Source organism: Chaetodon auriga, chromosome 10 (genome assembly GCF_051107435.1).
Source record: "Chaetodon auriga isolate fChaAug3 chromosome 10, fChaAug3.hap1, whole genome shotgun sequence".
Taxonomy (NCBI): Eukaryota; Metazoa; Chordata; class Actinopteri; order Chaetodontiformes; family Chaetodontidae; genus Chaetodon; species Chaetodon auriga.
Window position 1 is genome coordinate 6,814,791 of NC_135083.1, and position 21,688 is coordinate 6,836,478.

Here is a 21,688-nt window from a genome sequence, read left to right on the forward strand (position 1 = left end):
AGTATGCATGGGGAGAAAACCAGTGGGTTATTAATCAAACCCAAGACAATGAGCTGTTTATGGCTTGATCACATTCTACAATATGTATATTTTTGATTCAGTATTAGACAAAAGAAGCAAGTTTTACCTTAAAACACAATTTAATTCTTTGTGTAAAATGGCATTCAAAACTTCAAAGGATGCACTCTTTATTTACTATCTGTGACATGACAGTGAGATGAAGGCTTAAGCAGATTATAACAGGTCGCAACTATTCCATATTTTGAAAACAACCTAAAACAGAAGCTAACACTAAAACGAACCATTGTCTTGGGTTTGAAAGGTGACCTGATGGTTTTCTGTGTGCATTCAACGCTATGTCTCCAGGTTTTATTTTGCTTCACAAAATAACGTCTTGAAATCAGGATGATTTTCTTGCAGGTTTAAAGCAAACTGTGCTTCAAAGACAGAAAAAATCTGAACTGATGTATCAAATATTTATACACTACACTCACTGGAGGAATTACAAAGGGCATTGTAGTCTGCAAACTCTGGGGGCCTCACTCAGCTGGAGGCCCTGAGTAATCAGTGCCACTATTCACCCGACAACAACGCCCAGGATAATATGTGTTGTCTAGTCTATTGTGTGTCTGGCTCTGTCCCCTTTGACTGGATGTGAAACCCTGCAGGTCCTGCATCATGTCTCCTATTCTGACTGTAACTGAGTTTGCTTTTCACATGTCTCTGAGCTCCTGTGACAAAGAAAACGTATTCTACAAAGCCAGGAAAAAATTCTGTTTCTGTTTCCTGTTCTGCTTATGTCTGTCTGTCTGTAATTATCATCCTGTCATTTCAAGCTTTATTTTTAGCTTTTAAGTCTGTGCTTTCCAGCAGAAGCACATTTGCATGATGTTTGCATTGGTAAAACGCAGACTTAAACCAGTTCAGCAGGATGAGGCGAATGCAAATATTGAACTTGAATTTCCATTCTGTAATAGAAAGTGCCCCCCGTGGGGCCCGCAGCGCCAGCTTTCCTGGCTTCATACTGCCCCCAAGTGGTGGACGGGAGTTCGGCGAGGAGACCGAACCTGGTGAACAGGGAGCAGAGAGAGGGGCTGAGGAGGAGACGAGCAGAAAAGACAACTGTCTGCACGGGAAACGAAGGGAAACAGAAGCATGAGGGCCGACAGAGTCTCCAGGTTCGTTATCATTTTGGTGCATGATTTCACAATTTGCAGATTTAACTGTTAAGATAAAACTAGAAGAGCAATTAAGAATATAATGAAGGCTGCTCAGGTGTGATTTTGTGACTGAATATTGGTGTAAGAGTGGACATTTGTGTTATGCATTGGTGAAGCGACCTGCCAGACGTATGCATAAAATCCATAACAGGGATGCAGCATATCATAGTGGAAATGTTATTAATGACTGAACATCAGGAGTGGCTGAGTAATACTTCAACATGTAGCAGTTCTTCAAGGTCCCTGTCAACGGTTTGATCCTTTGAGTGTTACTGAACACATAGATTTTGTCCTCTCATGCAACAATACCTGTGCTTTCCCATACTGAAGCAGCTTCTATCAGCGCCATGTATTCTTTAGACCTGCATTTTTGCACAGAGGTGTTAATGAATTAATAAAGTTTCCCACTTGGTTTTAACATTTTGAAGATATCTACCTATTATTGTGGAACAGGCAGGTGTAATTTGAGGCTATTGTCTCTAGAGCCAATAAAGCATTATCAGCCTCTTTTTAATTTAATCAATAAAACAAATTGTAACGATAAACAGCTGTTCAGGATTATTACTGAGGGAAATGAAACTTTATGACTCCTTAGTTTCACTGTGCGTGCAAACAAGGCTGTGCAAAATCCCCTCGGATGTTTCAGCCAATGAGAACCATGCTGACATTGACAGCCGAGGTGCATCTTGGGAGCTGTGGTCCGTCCGCCGCCTGCAGCCCGTCGGCGGCGCTGTACTCGCCGCTGTGGCGGACTACAGAGCTCCGGTCCTGGGCAGAGGCGGCTTGCGTTGACAGCGGGTGGTACAGAGCGAAGTACGGCGGCACAAATATCGTCCGTCTGGGGTTTTTTTTTTTTTAATTTTTTTTTTTTTTAGGGGTTTAACGCTTCCAAAAGTTGACCTCTGCAAGCATGCAGTCCGAGTCGGGAATAGTTCCCGACTTCGAGGTTGGAGAGGAGTTTCAAGAGGAGCCGAAAACGTATTACGAACTGAAGAGTCAGCCGCTGAAAAGCAGGTCAGTTGTGCGGCTGAGGACAGTTATTTCCCACGCTGCAGCGGTTTTGGTGTTCAGGTGATAATTAGGCTGCAGACTTTGAGAGTGTTGCCCGCAGTCCCTGCATGTGTGAGGCGTGTGCGCTGATGGTACCGGAGCTCCGGAGGGGGACTCAACTTGCCTCCCATTCCTTACGTTTATCCTGCTGGCATGAAGTTATGCAACACTTGGGTGTTGTCTTGTCAACATCAACTTCAAATATTAGCTTGTAGAGACGCAGACAGGTCACTTTGATGAGATGCTGCTCACTTCTGTTGAGGTGCTGCTGAAGCTGGTGGGTGGGTTTGTTTTTACACGGATTGTCCACCTGAGACGGGTTTTAGAAATGTCTCTGCGTGGGAGGAAAAGCAGTCTATCGAATAACACTGGTTTGACTTGTCACGTATGTTATTGTTTTAGTTGAGGAAACTGGTCAAATATGGAAAATCCATCCAAAGTGGAAATGACAGAGGTCAGAATCAGGCTTAATTGGACAAATATGTGCACATATGGAAGGGATGTGACTCTGGTTTGAATGCTCTCAATGAGGAAGAGACTGACAGAAAAGAACAAGGACAAAAAAAAGAGGTAAGACTGGTAGAAAATACTGTAACATGCCAGGCCAGCAGCATAAAAACACATCCATTTGAAAGTAAATGGTTCTAAGTTGTAAACATTGTAGTGTAGGGTTCTTGAAACGCGCTGCAAAAAGTGAACATTAACGAGCTGGAGGCTGTTTAGAGCTCTATGAGTGTAAAATCTGTTTTGGCCTCTCTGCCTGTTGCCGCTGCGTGTAACTGTTGGAGAAAGTGCTGCAAATCCTGACAAAACAAACCTTATTCAGAGAATTCAAGTTGCCTAAATGAACAGTTCCTATGGCGTCTCAGGACGTCAACACAAACACCGTTAAGTTGTGACTTACCAGGAAGCTATTTTCAGCTCCGGCGGGATGAGGCCTCTGCAAACACTCAGCATTGAGTCGAGTGTCCAGGTCTCACCCTTCTTCTGGAAATGCTGCGCAGTGTCTGATGTGTCTGTGTGTTTGCGATCAGATGATATTGGTGCAGTTTGACATTTTGGGAAATAAGCTTAATTGCTTTTTTGCTGAGTTGAGTTGAAAGCCGTCTCACGCCTGTCTGTTAAGTACGAAGGTGGAGCCAGGACACGATTAGCTTAGCTTAGCATAAATAAAGACTGGAAATGGGTAAACAGCTAGCTTGGCTCGGTCCAAACATAATAAAATCTGCCTTCAGCAGCTCACAGCGATGACAAGACTCCCATAAAAACCAATAGTTGTCATTTGTACACTAACTGGTGAGCTTTAGTGGTGTCAGGAGGGCGACTTTTTTCCCCCCAGTTCCAGTCTTGATGCTAAGCTAAGCTAACCAGCTGCTGGCTGCAGCTTCATGTTTAACTCCCAGGCATGTGAATGAGCGGTTCAGGTCTTCTCGGCTAACTCTCAGCAAGAAAGTGAATATTCATTTAATTAAACCAGAGCGTGAACTCGCACTGACTTAATGACGACTTCAGTTACAAAACATGCGCTAAATATAGATAAGTGACAGAATATTTTGTCTTCGAAAGACTAATTGACTCACAAAATAGCTTTATTTTTGGTCATGACAAAGCAGCACGACTCCCATTTCTGGTTGATTTTAAGGTGTTAGGAAACACTTCTCAGCTGTGATACATCTGGGAAGTTGTGAAACTCACCACTTTGCCTCGGTGACGCTGACGGTGACGCTGATGATATGCCTAAGAACAGAATGTTGTCTAATTATCTGTATTTTGTGTCCACGTGTCTCTGTTGCTTAGCGGTAGTAATACATGGCTTCATTGTGAGGGCGAGACATGCGGAGGACAGTGCACCACTGTGTTCAGACAGAGCTCTTATTGCAGATGTTTGCTGGATTTTTTTTTTTTTTCCACCCCTCCGGCTCTTGACATTTTGTTTCACATTTGCAGTTTATCTCCCTTTCTCTAAATCCAAGCAGGACGCCATTCACAGGGAGAAAAACTGTCATCTTGTAGGGTGCTAACCTTTAACCCAGTTCTGCGTGTTTTAAACTAATTTCTTCATTAGTGAAATGTCATTACACTGTTACACATGCTGAATCCGAGCTGTGTTGTGTGGTCGCTGGCAGCCCGCCTCGGTTGAAGCGAAGGGTCAGCGCTGGTTTGTGCAGAATCACAGATGATTTCATTTCACGCTGCTTCCTTTGGAATATGCGAAGTAGTCTGAACAGTTGTTTCGATTGAAGGTATCCCACTTCCCCTTCCATCACATGAGGATGACCCGGCCTAATAACAGTCACGCTGACTGTGTCGTGAGATATTGTTGCGCAACAAAGATAAAATTAGTTTGATTGATTATTGGCTGGTGTGATGTCTTGTCAAGGCTAACCCCCGTGTGACAAAATGTCGCTTCAGCTTTGGCAGCTTTGGTTTTTCGCTGCCTGCGTATCGTCTTGACAGAGCGCTCTGACGGCTGCAGGCGACGTGCCAGACTTTTTGTGCCTAATATAGATGTGAGACAGGCGCTGGAACGACTCCTCTATGCAGTGTAAATAAGCTGTATAAATTTAGCAGTGGATGTGTTATATCTGAAACCGAGAGTTGGGGGATCTTTTTTTTTTTTTTTTGCAGGCATACTTGGCATGCAGATCACCTCCAAACATTTGTGCAACAGTCAAACGGAGGCTGGAAGTTATGCTTTCTAATGCTCGAGGAACACTCTGCCCTGAGTTTTCCGACCAGCATTAAAATGAGACTTTTTCCTTTGAAGCCAAACTTTTTACGTGTAATAATGTTTAAAGCCTTATAAACACAAAGACTTACGCAAGAGCTTTGCCTAAAAATATCCAGATTGATGTTAACACAGTGGGGAAATATCAGATCAACCAACAGACAAAACAAGACGAAGAAAGTGATCAAAGGTGCAATGACAGCTCTCAAGATTTGGCAGTTTGCTGAGGTTAGACTTTATCAGACGTATTTCAGGATCAAATACTTGGGTATTGTTGCAGATTGGCTTTAAACTTTGTGTTTCTGAAATGGAGAGCAGGTGAGCCTAACTGCATGTAAAAATGAGTGTTTAATATGTAAAAAGAAAGGCAGAAAGCCGAGTCAGAGGTCAAGGGTTATGAAAGTTGGGGCTGGGAACAGCTTGTTCCCATTGGGGAGTCCCAGACAGAGATGCCAGAGAGGCCGTCTAAGGCCTAAGACGGAGCGAGCAGCTAAATGACACGGACAGGTGTCGTGGCTGGAGTAGAAGACGCTCAGAAGGCCGTGCTCTGCAGCCACGATCACTCTGCTGCATCTTCACCTCCTCTGTGCCCTTCTGAAGAAGCACTTTGCCTTTCTACACTGGAAAATCCTCACAAACTTTTTGTTTTGCTTCATGACTATTGGTAAAAGGAATATGTGATCTTTGTCGGCCTCTGTTGGTGACCGGCAGGGACTGCAACAACACTGAAAACCACTTCCTACACGTCCTCATGTCTGACCGTGTGGCCTGTAACTAACATTATGAATTCAGCTGCAGAATATTTCTATTTAGTCTTTGAAATGTCCGAAAACCCCCCAAACGTTCAATTTGTTTTCATGTAATACAAAGAAGAGCAGAAAATCCTCACATTTGCGAAGGTGAGACCAGTTCACTTTGGTCGTGTTTGCTTGAAATGTGATTTAAAGGATGAACTGACTGATTGTCTCAGCGGTAAACCTTTGTTTCATGTGTGAAAAGACTGCTTCCACGTCCTCCAGTGTTTAAATACAGATACTGCTCAACGACTGTAAAACCCTTTCAGATGCACATTCAGTCACGCGTGTTTGTTTTTCTCATGGTCGTCGTGTGTAAAAACGAGGACTGAGCCGTGAATCATTGCTATAGTTTCCTGTGCAGTGTGAGAATGCGTTGGTTGTCTGTTATCGTCACCTTCGGGGAAAATCGAGAGCAAAGAGTGTGTGTCGTGCTTGTTTATTGTCTTTATTCACACGAACTTGAAAACCTCATGCACTCACCCAGCCTGCTGTTGGAAATGTATGTAATGGCCCATCTGACTGTCCTTGGATGGTCTGGTTTTCTCCTTGTTTAAGCACAGAGAGCTGCAGCCGGCCGTCCTGCTGAAAAAGGGAAGGGAATTATGAAAGGCACAGAACCTAATTACAGAAATAAGACCCGGCAAGTTCAAGTTATCCCAACCGGTCCTGGCTTCCTGGAAATACCTTGCAAAGAGCCTGATTATCTCTTTGGATGCTTTAACAGCTTACCCTGTTTTGGTTTGTTTAGCTCCGACTATGAATCCCTCCAGCAGCCTTGTTCGTTTGCAGGGAAACGGGTTTAGAATTTGCACCAATTCTGTGTTATTTTTGACATTTAGTTGACAGTCTGCCACGAAAAGGGGATTGTTTTAGAGGTTCCTGTAGGAGAACATAGTAAATGTGGTTAAGCAGCATTCTTAGGTACTGTAGGTTTAGCTGCCAATGGCTACTTTAGCAACAGTAAGCAGCACTTTTTTTTTGCAGTTCCAGGATGGTGGGACGTGTCTGTATTTTAGCCTTTGTGGGAGGAAACAAGACATTTAAAGATGTCACCTTGGGTTTTAAGGAACAGGACAGTTTTCACTCTTTTCTGACGTTTTACACTATGAATCCAAAAAAAAATCAGCAGATTAATCAGTAATGAAGACGATCACGCCCTCGTTTGTAGTGTGACGTACTGTGAGTATATATGATATCAAACAGACGGGGACAGATGTACATTTAATGGGGTTTATTGTGAATTTTCACTTGCATGTTTGTGTATCTGTATACATTACACTTCATACAGACATACAGCTGAGAAATTCACAATAAACCCTGTTGGTTAATGCACCTAAACATAGACCTGTGTGTCTGATATCATTACTAATGCACAGTACATTACACTACACAGAGTGTGCTGTGCATGTATGGCTGCACTTTCATTAATGATCAATCAGCCCATTATTTTCACCATTAACTGATGTCACTGATCCAGATCCAGATTCCATAATGTACTTATAGTTAACTTACTTCGAGTTTTTTTGACAGGGTGGATTTTTATTTCTTTGCACTATTCATGCACTTTTATGTCAACTGTTCACTTTGAAAATCTTATGAAGGAGTTGTCGATTTGCTATTGCACTCAATAGTAGATGATAATGCATTGCTGTGCATACTACAGCATGTAGTGTGTAACCTTACAAATAATACCACCAACAACAATAATAAAAATAATAATTAATGAGAAAAAAGAGATCTAGTATCGACATCAGTTATTGGTATTGGCACATATCCAAGTTCTGTCTCTGTCAGTCAATCTAATTGATTGATTAATTGTCTTGGCTCTGTAAGGTTTAATATTAGTCTGACCTGTCAGACGTTGCAGCTGTGTAAATACAAGCTTCTACCCAGAGCAGTTTGATCTAATTATTGACCCAGTGGTCCTTGTTTGTACAGTTATTTTGTTCTCTTTGCTTCAAACCTTGTTAATCTGCATCCTGTGGGTGCAAAGCCTCCATAACTGACGGTCTAGACTCAACACTTGCATGCAGACACTTCCCATTATCACTGATTTGCTTGCTAGTGACCGTCTCGTGCGGATGATGCCAGCTGCAGCACACTGGGGTGTTGTGGTCGGCGTGAGGGGGTCCGAGCGGATCAGTGTACTGTCATGCAGGGTCATAATGACTGAGCTGCGTTCCAGCTGAGAGGTCATGCAGTCTACCAGGAGGTCCTGATCTGCACTGTGAATGAGGCACCTGCAGTCAGACAAACAAAAGGAGGCGAGCAGCCGGTTGCAGGACGTGTTTTTGAGGAGCACTTTCTTGGCTGCCATCTAAGAGATCTCACCGTTCTCACACTGCGCTCGCCTCATAGTTCTGCATAGTTCTGATGCATAAGTCCTTGTGTTTTCTCCTTTTTTTCCAATAAGTGATTACTGAATTATAATTAGAGTGTGCACTGAGGTAAGAGGTGAAACAGCAGCCCCTGGTGGCAGAATGAAGGAGGACTGTGTTTGGATTTCGGCGGTTGTTTCTTGGTTTGGGATTTTCTGAGATCTGTAAACTTAATTTGGATTTTTTCACTTTTTTTTATTCCAGTGTATTTCTACTTACATCACCATGTATTAGGCTAAAAGTGAGCTTGTGTATAGTAAGTGTATAATGTGCTTCACGTGCTACCGTCAGTTTTAAATTAATTCAGTCGGACTTGAAAACACGCAATTTGCCCGAAAGCTGAAGCTTTTTTCTCGACCTGCAGGGAAACTTCATAAATCACAGCTAAACATTATCATGAGTTGAACGTCAGTCCAGTTAAAATCACACGACTGATTTTGATTTAGTCCGATAAACTGAGAAGAATCCCTCATGTCTATAAGATCACCTCCAGACCTGTTTTAAGATGTACACGTCTTCAGATTTCAGGTGAGCACAGAGAAACTTCCCACTCCAGCAGATGTGTAGCAGAGGTGTACAAACAGCCTTCTAGTGTCAAACTGTGACAAACATACATTATTCTGCACATTGAAGCTCAAACATCCAACTGGAGTGACAAACACACGTTTGAGCAGAGCTGCACCTTAAGCCAAACCATTTCAAAGATTCGATAATGTGAAAAGTACACTGTCACTAAGATGAAAACACGGCTGTTCTTGGAGTTTTGTGAACTAAAAGTTGGTCGCAGGCCGTCCACTGAACGGTGGCGACACACGTCTCACAGTGAAACAGTATCTGTGTGGTTTTAAGGCAGCGTTTTGATGGACAGAGTGTTTCCAGTGGGCGCTTGGCCTCTCTGCTCTGCTCTTGCACTGGACGGGGCTGGTCTCTGCCTGGGACTCTGTGTGGCGATTGGAGATTCCAGGCCGGGCCCTGGAGCCTCCCCCCTCTGACACACTTTCAGCGCTGCACCACCAGCATGACTTTCATTGCTCTCCAAGGGCGGGTGGTGCACCTTCAGGAAAAAACAAACAAATATGGAGGCCGTAGGAGTGCAAGTGTACAGACCCTGCTCATTTGACTGTCTGTGAGTATGGCGCCTCAGCATCTGGGATATTGCTGGCATGCGTTCAGGCAGGATTTTGGAAGGTATTGGTGTGTGTACACATGAAGGACAGTGTGCACAGAGCTAGGTGTGGGAAGTATATACAATCCTAGCTTTAGCAGATTTCTCCTTGTGCTGTGTGTTTCCTGTTAAATAGTTTTGGCTGGTTCTGGTTAATAATCAAAATCAGAATAAGTTGTTTGACAAACAAGCACTGTTCCAGTTGATTATTGATTTATAGCTGAAAAGCTGTCATGTTTAAAGATTTCTGTCACTTTGACGAATGATTTTTTTTGAAGAGACATAATCACAAGAGTTTGAAGATGCGTGTTTGTAACAGCAAAATAAATTGTTCATGTAATGCCATTAGTTTTTCGATGAGGCTCTTGTTGTACTATTATTGTCCATTAGGCAGAGCTATTAGCTCCAGTCAATTACCAGCAGTAGTGTTAGTGGTGCAGTGTTTCTGTTCTGCAGCTCAGTGTTTGAGGCTGATCACACCTCTGTCGCTGCACTGAACACTGGCGCTTACCTTCACGTCTGTGAGTGCAAAGCTGCTTCGCCTCCCTGTTTGATTGACGTCTGTCAGTCATGCAAACCTGCATCAGAGACTCAGCCCTGACTGCTGGACTAATGATGATGGAGTAGCGTAGTGAGCAGAATCAGAGGAATCATGAGTTGGGTGGGTGGGGCTCTTCGACACTGTGCGGCCATTGTTTTTTTGTTTTTTTTTTTCTTTGCAATACACACAAACATTAGAGGAGGTGTGCGCGCACACACGCACGAGTGAAAAAGTTAAAAAGGACAAAAGGGCTTTTTATGTGTTTCAGTGGTCTGTTTGGCAAAAAGCCACCGAACAGTGGAAAGGAAGAAACAGAGAGAGAAGTGGAGCTTTGCTTTGTAGAGAGGCTTCTGGTCATTCACGCACACACACACAAACACACGCAAGTCAGTCTGACACTCAGGAATGTATTGAAGGAAATCATGAGGAGCTACTGCTCTCAATTGATCTCTGCTATAACCTGTTCTCCTCTGTGTGGAAACATGCTGCCATTCACTTTCTGTAGTCATTCAAGCAAAGTGGAACTTCAGCTACAGACCTGTGATGGACTTGATGTTGAAAGCTTTGAGATATTTTGTTTATTTATTTATTTATTTAGAGGCGACAGTGTCGCCATTCCACATGTTGCCACCAGAGAGCGCTGACAAGTTTATATAATACCCATCCCACTCAGTTCTTGGTCACAGTTCTTTAAAAAATGAATTTTATGGACTTTTGTGAAAAAAGTTTGTTTAGTTGTGGTGTTTGTAAAATAAAAAAGATAAAAAGATTTTCATAAACTCTTATAAACTAAACTAATATATGTCATATCCAAGCACAGTTTGAACATAGTTGCCCTGGCTTTTTGATTTTTACAGAAATCTCTTGATAACTACCAAGGGGACTGTCAGATATGGTAAAGACAGGTGCCAACATGAGGACTCCAAATAACTTCGATGATGCCCTGTTTTGGTTGATGACCAACTGCCTCCAAAGCTGATGTCACTTAGTGCTTATCAGCTGATGTCAGTATTTAGCTCAAAATGCAGCTGTTTAGAGTCTCACAGAGCTGCTAGCGTGGCTGTAGACCAGTCCATCAACCATGACCATCAACTGGCAGCTGCTTTGCAACATCTGGCTCACCAAAGCTTCCCATCCGGTCTGCTGAACATGAATGATTTCAGAAAAATTGTGCAATGTTACTCTGTGGTGGAAGAGGCCCAGTCCGTCCCTGAGAGTGACTGTCGATTTTTTTGCCAACCCCTGGCAAACAATGTAATTCATAGTTCACCCATTCTACAGAACTGGACTATTCTCCAGATCCATCCTTTCCACTCCGTGGACCCACCATCAAACCACTCGGCTCCCAGGCTGGACATTCCCTGGAGCTGACAGCAGAGCACTGGCTGGGCTGCGGGAGGTAACTCCGGAGTTGTCGGAGCATCACTGAGCTTCTCTGTTAGATGCAATAGGCGTCACTTGGGTTTATTTTTGTTGGCCAGCTGTTGTATTGAGTCTCAAACAGAGAAGTTTTGTTTGCTTCCTGGGATCCTGAAGAGGGGTTTGTAGTTGAGATTAGGACTCATTCGTTGGTTGTTGAACTGTGGGTTTTGTACTGAGCCCTGATTCTCTTTGGCCTTTCTCTTTAGTCTTGTTTTCACAAGACTAAGACAGTTTTGGCTTTACAAAACATTTGCTCTGATCGTGCTTTTCTCACTACAATTTGACATTTCAGTAAATATCAGCGTTTGCCTTGAAAGTCCAGTATCTGTTGGGCTTATGTTAAGATTTCTACGTCATTATTTACAGTTATTGTATTATCACTCTAACGTCAAGGTAAAATGTGTCTAAAATTGTGGGACAAGGTGCAGCTATTAAAAATGCTGACTTGGATTTACTGAACTCAGTTTAAATGCAATGTGATATAAGTTGAATGAGGCGTTAAAAACACAATTTGTATTTTAGAATTCGAGTTTGTGTCATTTGTTTGAGCAGTGTGGAAATCATATCGCATGAGGTCAAAGACAACACATGTGCGTCTGTGTTTTCTCTCTCAAAGTGGAGACAGAAATTAGTTTATCCTCTCTGACCTGAAAGCGCTTCTGCACCTTCAGGTCGTTGTTGTTGTGTTCGAGGTGATGACGAATGTGTTTTCGCTCGTGTTGTCTGTAAAGGCGTGAAGCAGTTTTTTCTCAGAAGAGCCATCGCCTCAACTATGGTGTGCTTTGTCATTTAAAGTTCAGGGGCAGCAGATGTAAAGCTGTTCAACACATTTCACACTCAAGGGTCATCAAGTTGAACAATATGTTTAGTTTTACTTTATAGTAAGAGTCCAAGTAAATAAGACATGAATACAGCTGACATCCAGAGGACCTAAAAGAAGTGAAATGTGCTTTTTAAAAAGCACTGTTTGCATAAAACAACAACTTGCACAACAAAGTGTGAAAGAGGAAGGATCAGGATAAAAGTACATGTCCTGAAGCACAAATAGAAGACTGCTGTTCAGATACAGACTGTGGAGGCTAGAGTTCGGGGGTCAGGGGGCTTCGGGCTCAGGATTAGGGGTTTAGGGGTGTGGAGGTTTTTTGTGAACAAGCAAACGTTGTGTTTCCATTGTGAGTCCTCATGAATATTTTAAACTGCACAGTCTTTGCATTCGTGTCATACCAAAGACAGGATGTTAATCACAGTGCAGGGTACCTTTAGGTTAAAGTACATTACTGTATTATCAATACAAAAGTATTATCATCAAAATATATTTGTGTACCAAAAGTACAAGTATTCATTATTTCAGAATAATATATGTAACATTATTGGATTAGAGTTACTGATGCATTAATGTGTAGCCACTGACAGGCTGCAGCTGGTGGAGCTATTTGACTACTGTATGTACTGCTGACTTTATTATTTCCTAGAATAAAACATCACTTATTTGTTGATTGTGTTCGCCTCTGAATTGTAGTGAATAGAAGTATAAAGTAGTGTGAAATGGCAATACTCAAGGAGAGTACAATTATTTACAAATTCTACATAAGTACAATACTGTACTTGATTAAATGTACTTAGTTACCCTCCAGTGCAGCTGCTACTTAATGTATAGTCTCTGTGTGAGTATGTGTGAGCGTGTGTGTGACCAAAGTACTTTTCCAGCATATTACATTTGAAGAACTGTATTTTTACATTTACAAGGAACACAGCAAATATAATAAAGCTGTTGAGCATCTGGTCAAATATTTTTCTGGTAATGCCATCCGCATCTTCAAATTTGAGATTTTTAAACAAACTCACTTCTTCGGTTTATTCTAACTGGAAACGAGAAGGAAAAGGAAATGAAACTGCTGTTGTCTTGAAATTCAAAAACTCAAAGAGCGAAGCAGATTAAAGACAGAAAAAAAGAATCAAAGGATTCAGCTCTGGCAGTGGAAATGAACAAAAAGCTGTTAAAACATTAGATCCAGTGACTTTTGTTTGAAACTTACAGGATGAAAGGAAACACAATCGCCCAAAGTCACACAGACAAAGGAATTATGCATATGAACGCTAAACCTGATTCTGCATGTTGGGTGAAGTACAAAGGAACTTGACAAAAAAAAAAAAAGTAGCTGTCGGATTGAGATACCCAAAGTGCTGCAGTACTTTGAGAGAACAAGCTGCAGCCTTTGTTCTGCTGCAGTTCAGTCATTAAATCCACTTGTTAATTGATTTATCCAGGATCAATAATCAGTTTATCTGCATCCGCATTGTCTTCAGAAATGAATGAGAGCGTTTATGTTCACCTCAAGCAAGAAAAGTGGCGGCTGTTTTCTTCTTCTTCCGCAGGTGACGCTCAGAAAAAGTGTTTTTATCGCGTATCGTAGCATGTCTCTGCTCTTGTGTAGGGTTCAGTGGGTGTGGTGTCAGACAATGAGATTATATGCAGTGCTGGGGAGGGGGGAGAATTATGGTATGTTGAATACGCTGTGTTTGACTCTGCTGGCTAATTAGTGCGATTACTGCACAGCTGGATTGGCCAGACGTTTTGGTTTTGTCAGAAGGATCACTCACTCGATGAAGGCTTCATACGGACAACTTCTGCTTCAGCAGAGTCCGTCTATTTTAAGACCGCAGGACTCTGTCTGCCGTCTAAATTTAAGGGAGTGGGAAAACTGAAGCAACCTCTTAAGAAAAGCGTTCCTCTTTCTGTTTGACTCCCTCTAATGTCAGAAGCTTTGTGAGTGCCGCTGGAAGTGTTTTGCAGAATCAGACACTTCAGCTCTTTGAAACTTGTATTTTAATCAGTGAAGTGGTTTAATTTGTAGCACTTATCTTTTTAAAATAGCTGCAGAAAAGTAGGGCTGCATCTGACGATTATTATCACTCAGCAATTATTTTCTCCATCAATCTTTTATCTGTTGCCAATCGACGTCTTCACATTACTTGTTTTGTCCAACCAAAAGTCCAAAACCAAAAGACGCTTCACGTGCATCATGAATGACAAAGAAAAGCAACAAATCTCACATTTTAAAACCTGCAAATGTCTGACGTCCTTAAAAGAAATGAAAAGATTTACAGATGATGATGAGAACAGTTGATTTTCTATCAGTTAATCGACTGTTGATCTTTGCAGCTCCACAGTTTGGATTTTCTTTTGATGGCTGCCGCTTCAGTTATCCTCATATTAACCTTTTCTTCCATCTGCCTTCCCTTCATCTTCTTCTCCCTTCCCTGCTCCTGCTAATCTTTCCCCTCTCTCGTCTCTTTTGCTTGACCCCTCTCTACCCTCTCTCTGCTATCGCTCTGTCCGTCTTTTCGCCTCACCTTTCCAATCCCCCCCCCCCACTATCTCCACTCACTCATCTGGCATCTTTCCTCCCCCCCCCGGCAGCAGCCCGTCGGACCAGCACGGCTCCTCCAAGCCCCCGCTGAGCTCCTCGGCCATGACATCACGCATCCTGTTGCGGCAACAGCTGATGCGGGAGCAGCTTCAGGAGCAGGAGCGGCGGGAGCAGCAGAGACAACAGGCCTCCCAGTACCCACAAACCACCGCGGCCCAGACCCCCGCCATCAATGTCAGCGTCCCGGCCGGTTTGCCGCCTGCTGCACAGGTGCCAATGGAGGTGCTCAAGGTAAGCAGCCATGGTCGTAGTTTTGTGGCGACGCGGGAGAGGAGGGAATATGTCAGCATGAATGATTAGTCAAAGGTAGAACAGTGTTTGTCTAAAGTTTCCACCTCTGGAATTAGAAGTTGCATGTGTCATTGTTGCAGTCTGAACAGCCCAGGCAGCTCTGTATTTATAGAGTTTATTGACTCGTGTGTGTGTGTGTGTGTGTGTGTGTGTGTGTGTGTGTGGACAGTGAGGCGAATCGTGGTTTTACTATGACTGTGTGTAAAAAAACACAGGGGTGAGTGAAGTGTGTTAAAATGCGTATATGGGGATTATCTTTCCTGAGAGAATTCCTCTTTAATGCATGCTGTGCTTCCAGCCATTTGGATTTAGCCATCTTTAATCCTATTTGCTCAGCTAGATTCACATCTTTTCATAGCTTTGATTCCCTGGCAGTCCGAGGGACAGGAGACTGTTAAGATTTTCTGTACGAGTAGAGCGCGTTGTGCTTGATGGTGCATTTTAACAAGGCAGTTTGGTAAGTTTTCCTGTTTGTCTGCTGCATGTGTTTTCGTAAGCGAGCTGCTAATCTTTATGAAATATCGATAGAAACGAGTCGGGCCGTGCTGTGTGGCGGCGAACGTGCATCTGGCGTTCAGAATTTGTGTGTTGCTGCTGTTTTGTTTTCACATTTCTGCGTTTCTTTGCGATATGTTTTCCTTTAAGTCGGCGATTAACGACATAAAAAGCCTGGAGTGTGGTTGTGATTTTTGATTTTGGAGGATTTGCTCCTGAGAAAACACTTCGGTGAGTCGCTTCAGTCTCAGTCTTCTGTTTGTTCTTTTATGGAAATTTTGGTTTTGGAATGAATGTTTGTGGAGTCTGTCATGAGGACAGATGCTCTGTGTTTTTATTATTGATTTCTGAAAGAATATGTGGCACTTTAGGAAACCTTTGTACAAATACATAATGACTTTCCAAGACGATATCTTAAAATTTAAAATGCTTTGATGCCAGAAAATCTGACTTTTATACAACGTCGAACAGGTTCTAGTCACTTAATAATAGCTTCCATGGGGAGTAATTAAAAAGCAAGGTTATCTCACACATTGTTGTTATAAATATTGCACTCAGAAAGATAATACAGCTTTTAGACAGGCTGCATATCTACCCCTGCATGGAAAGGAAGATCTTTAATTAAAGGCCACATCAAAGTTTCATTGTTTTCGGTATATTGTGGAGCACTAATAGACTGTGAGCCATTGAGTAATCTTTGTTTCACTAAATCCATCCACAACACATTCACAGATTTCATGGTTACTTGCTCAGCCACGTTTTCATCACCCTGGATGTGTGTGGCATGGGCCAGCAGCGAAGGACAAATACAGTATATCCATTGAAAACATCGCCCTCCTCATGCAGCATAAACATTACTTACTCTCCATAATCTGCAGCTCTTTGAGAGGTTTAGGACGCCCCCACCCCGAACCCTCGCCCTGTGTACAATACATCAAGTTAGAGTAATTTCTCTGCTTTGGCGAGAGCTTACAGACATTCTTCATTGACTGAAGTCCTCAAATGAAAAGGCCGTTCCAGCTTGGCGCTGTTTAGCTGGGTTAACCTGCTCCCCTGTCTGTGGGTAGATTAGCAGAGTCCACACAAAGCTCAGGGGTACCAGGCAGAGCTGCTGGACCTCAAAAAGTGCAAACATTAAGCTCAGATGAGTTTATCTAAAGACTGATTGGACCCTTAATTAACCAAGTGACCTCTGACCTTCTGGGGAATAAGTAAGGGATCAGTTTAGGGATCAAGACAAAGGCGAGCACAGCCTTACCACACACCGAACGCTAATTCAGTGAAGAATGCTCGTAATTAGCTCCCACTGCTTTCATTCCACGGCATGTTTAAGAGGAAAAAAAACACTGCTTTGAAATTTATGTAGGATAACTTCCTAAAAGGGTTAAAAAATGATTTCTAGAAAAAAAAAAGAAATTCAAAGGATTTATGGTGCCATGAAAAGAACAAAGTGCTCTTCAACCGTGCACAAATGTACGTTTCTTTTGGATTATACAGTCCGTGCAGCTCGTGACCAGCGTGCATCGGAAAGTGTACGAAGACGCCACACAGATGTCTCATTCTGGATGATTTAGGAACCAATGCAGCCAGAGATTTGATAGAAATGCATGTCTTCAATTCTTTAATCTAAAAAATGACAGTGTACTTTATTTTTTTTATAAAACTTTGAGTAAAACATATTTCATTTATGCAGCGTAATCATCTCATGAAATTCAGTGCGTTGCTGCCTACTTAGGCCAAAACATTTATTTTTACCTTTCTAGTTACAACAGCAGCACATTAAGTAGTTTATGAAACGGCAAACCATACAGTTAAAGCTATTTTCTAAGCTGTTATGCTAATTTTAACATAACATTATCATTTTAAGGACACACGCTTTGTGTTGCGTCAGTAATTTGCCAACCTTTTGCGTAACAGCGTGACAATACATCAGAGGTGGAGAAGACCACAGGCTGCTCTTGATGTCGCTGCTCACATTAGCATCACAGTTGCCGTCTGCGAGTTCCACAGAGCACGTTAGCAGCTTATCAGCAGGACAAAGTTCCCATTCTTCTAGCCTGCGTAGCAAATGGGGGCATTCTCGTTAATGTATCCTGATAGGACCATCATGGAATGCCCAAAGCATGCAAGTCAAAAAAAAAAAAAAAAACCCAAATCAGTGTCCTCTCTCGGTACAGCGGGATGCTTTGTGCTTGTTTCTGCAGAGTGGGTCTGACTCTTTGGGGGTTATGTTGCCGATGGCCTCTGGGCTGTTGATGGCTAAAAACGAGCTGATAAACAACGAGCTGTCTTGTTTGCTGTGGCTGCAGAGGCTGTGAGTTAGCAGTTTATGTCACATTTCCAAACGTTTGGTAAAGAGTACGTTAAGTGAGGGTGGGTAAAGTAAAGTTCAAGTCCTTCCGGCGCTCAGATCTTTACAATTATATGCTCTGCGTGTTGGTTTTTGCACAAGCTGACATACTGAATGACTGCAGTGTTGAAGATGCGTCAGTTTCTATAGAACTCTTACAGATCCAAGACCAGTGCCCATATGTGACCACCACCATCTGTAGGCTCCTTATTCATATGGCGTAGACAGAGACAAAGACCCTGTAGAAGTCCAGTCTGTGTAGATGCATCCACTTTGTGTACATGCCACGTCTTTAAAAACACATTTTCACCCTCGCAACAGTTCATCATAACAAAAGCTACAGTATGTATTGACGAGGCCAGGATGTTCCACCCTGAGGTCTGTGACCCCCCGGGGGGGCTCCACTGAACTCAGAGCAGTGAGATCATCTAATTATGTGTGATAATTTAGGAAGTCCCTGGAGACAAAAACAAGCTGTAAAAACACTGATGCTCATTTTAATTTCTTTGAGACAAAACTAACTGATTTCAGGTGGTTAAGAATATATCAGGTCTTTGGCGTCGACCAGTTCATGTGTCGGTGAGACGAATTTTAGGTCCGTGACTAATGATTATCTATATTTTCATAACTGATTGATCAGCTTATTTAATAACAGCTAACTGATTAATCACCCAGTCTATTAAATGTTAGACAATAGCAAGAATGCAAGAACACAAGATGAGTCAGTCCAAAACCCAAAGATATTCAGTTAGCTATGAGACAAAGAAAAGCGGCAAATTCTCACATCTGATAAACTGAAACCAGCAGGAAAAATACTGAAACTTTTAATTAATTTAGGGTTTTAACAAACAGCTTTCATTATCAAATAATGTGCTTTTCATTGCCTGGATGAATCGATTAATCGGTCAGTCTTCAAATTGCTTGTTTTAGCTGGCCAAAACCCAAAGATATTCAGTTATATAACATAAAAAAAAGGAGAAAATCTTCACAATTTATGAGGCAGAACCATGAGTTGTTTGCCATTTTGGCCTGTCAGTAGACTAATGCATGGATGGACTAATGATCTAAAACGTCATTTCTTTTCCAGACTGAAATCCAGCTGTTGCATCCACTGTACCAGCAGGTTTATGTCGTCATACTTGGATGTTTTATTGGGCATCTCTTCCTTTATGTTGTGCATGTAATGCCCTTAATGACCTCTTTGTTTCTATTCTTAGTGCGTGAGAGAGAGAGAGAGAGAGAGAGAGACAGTTGTATGGGGCTCCTACAGTAATCCTTTGTACAGTGTCTTTGTTTCTATATTTAGACAGTGACAGCTATCAGTTCTGTGGATGTGTGAATATACAGGAGATGACACACACACAGAGGTTGAATCAGTGGTTCTTTGTTACTTTATATAAGACAAATCTTGCCGTACATGTATGCATACAGCAGTGGTCTGGAACCCCCAAGAGGTCCTGAGATAAATCTGAGGGGTCGTGAGATGAATAACAGGATAGGAAAGTTAGGAAAAACATACATCTCAAACATGAATGTATTAATCTTAGCAGCTTTTATAAAATCAGATATATTTGAATAGTGCTGTGGTTGCACTGGACACAACCTGTCCACATAGGGACTAGCACACAGTGTGTTCAGGCCGGGGCACAGAAACACACCACAAACGAGTGAAATGAACATTTAGGAGAGTAAATATTACCACATAATATTAGAAGTTGGTACAATGATGAATAAAAAAGCCTCCACGGATGTCAAAAAACTGCAAGGAAACAACACAGAAAAGCTGAGACCAAACCAAACTTTCATTTCCGCATGTTCGAGATGAGATGGTGAATTTTACCTCTCTGCATGTCTCACCTTCAGAGAGCACGCCAAGTAAAGCTGCAGTCGCTAAAGCGGCTGCTATGAAACAGTGATTGTTCCCACACAGAGACGGACACCCAGTAATCCTCGAGGTCAGAGGGAACGATGGCGGCAACCAACCGATGAGACGGGCAGCATTAATGATTATGTATGTTTTCCCACAAGTTAATATTGGGATTCTTCTATATTATGACAGCTGCTGACTGACTAATATATGAAAAGATGCCACAATGAGTGAAGGAAGACGACAGCATGTCTGTGCTTCTTTGAGAATAAAGCCTTTTCAACAGAAATGTAATAGAACTGAAAACATTTTAGTCTCAGTTGGTCGCAGTTTTGACTTTCAACATAATATTCAGATTATTAAATATTAAAGAACTGATTCTCAAACACTCACTCAAGTACGTTCAATGAACTATTCCAGATTGATTACAGATTTATTATTAAGCAAAATGATGGTTAGTTAATGTTTTCTGCTGCATGTGAGAGCTGAAGAAATTAGCAGATTGACAGAATATTACAATATTTTCATAATCGGTAAATTGTGAGTGTTTGCTGCTTTTCTCTGTCTTCAAAACAATTTGAATATGTCACCTTGAGCTTTGGGAACTTCTGATTTGCTGTGACATATTATGGACTGAAGCATTGATCAAGAGTTAAATGAGAAAATCATCTACAGATTAATACAAAAATCAACAGACCGAAAACACAGATACAATTAGAGAGAAGAATTAAGATAAATATATATTATATTAAGATAAATAATATTAAAAAGAGAGAGAGAGAGAGATAATAAAGATATGTTAAGAGCTCTATTAGACCAAGAATGAAACCAACCTGAGTTCAGTCATGGTTTAGTCCATAAATGGTGTATTTGTTTACCAATTGGTTACACATGTGAGTGCAGGTAACTGGAATGCTCATTGATGGCTCAGGTATATCCATCTGGATTATGTTTCTAAATACTCTGCTGCCCTTCACAGTCGATTTTCAGGACCGAAGTCACTGTGGTTCATAATGTACAACCCCAACCCAAACAAGTCGGGACGCTGTGCAAAACATAAATAAAACAGAATGTGATGACTTGCTGATCCTTTTTGACATACACTCCAGTGAAAACACTACGTTTGACCTCATCAGCTTCATTGATGTTAAACAAGTTGGGACAGGAGCAGCAAAAAACTGGGAATGTCCACAGGTAAACAGGTTCATTGGTAACAAGTGATAGTGTCATGACTGGTATGAAAGGGGCATCCTGGAAAGGCTGAACACATGATCGTACAAAGGATGTTACTACATGGGCTCAGGAACACTTTGTTAAACCAAAGTTCAATTGCAATTGAACTGAATTATTTTGTGTTTTACGGAGTCCCAACTTTTTTGGAATGAGGTTGTATGAAGTATGTTATTTTTTGGAGTTGTTAATAAAGTAACTGCAGCTGATCCGATACCAGTGAAAACAGTCCTCAGTAACAGTATTACACCAGAGTTTACCACCATAATGAGAGCAAAGTAAAGTAAAGACCAAAGGATTCAATTAGTGGCCAACACTAAAGGACCCCATTCTTTTGCACTTTAGCCCAAAGCGTGATATAGTTCTTCTTAACGAGTCATTCAGGTGCTGTAAATACGCTCCCCTCAGTGGTGTCAGCTTTATGACCCTCTCATGATAATTTACAGCCAAAGGTGGTCTCAGTCATACCTGCGGGATATATGTTAATGTACCTCTCACATGAGCGTCCCCAGCACAACAATGATGCTGTATCCGAGCCTGCAGAAGAGACTCTTAAAGACTTTGTGTTCTTGGCGAGAAGCAGAGAACAGACAGACAGTCAGACAGTCTGACGTGACCTGGCTGGTTGTAATATTTAAAACAATAGAAGAGTGTAAGCAAAGAGTGCAAAGCAAGGAGTGACGAATGATAGACAGGCAAGCAGTTCCCTCACCAGAGAACGCA

At 42.0% G+C, this 21,688-nt stretch overlaps 1 protein-coding gene across 4 annotated transcripts in view; it reads left to right on the forward strand.

The window, feature by feature from the left end:
• Positions 1 to 1,990: 1,990 nt before the first annotated feature.
• LOC143327139 (microphthalmia-associated transcription factor-like) overlaps positions 1,991 to 21,688 on the forward strand; it is a 29,922-nt gene continuing 10,224 nt past the window's right edge. The window contains exons 1-2 of one of the 4 annotated variants that reach the window (XM_076741339.1): positions 1,991 to 2,234; positions 14,723 to 14,963. In XM_076741339.1, coding sequence (XP_076597454.1) covers positions 2,131 to 2,234; positions 14,723 to 14,963 — 345 coding nt within the window. In that variant the 5' untranslated portion in view covers positions 1,991 to 2,130. The remainder of the gene's footprint in view (positions 2,235 to 14,722; positions 14,964 to 21,688) is intronic. The other 3 variants (XM_076741341.1, XM_076741340.1, XM_076741343.1) reach the window with 3 other exon arrangements.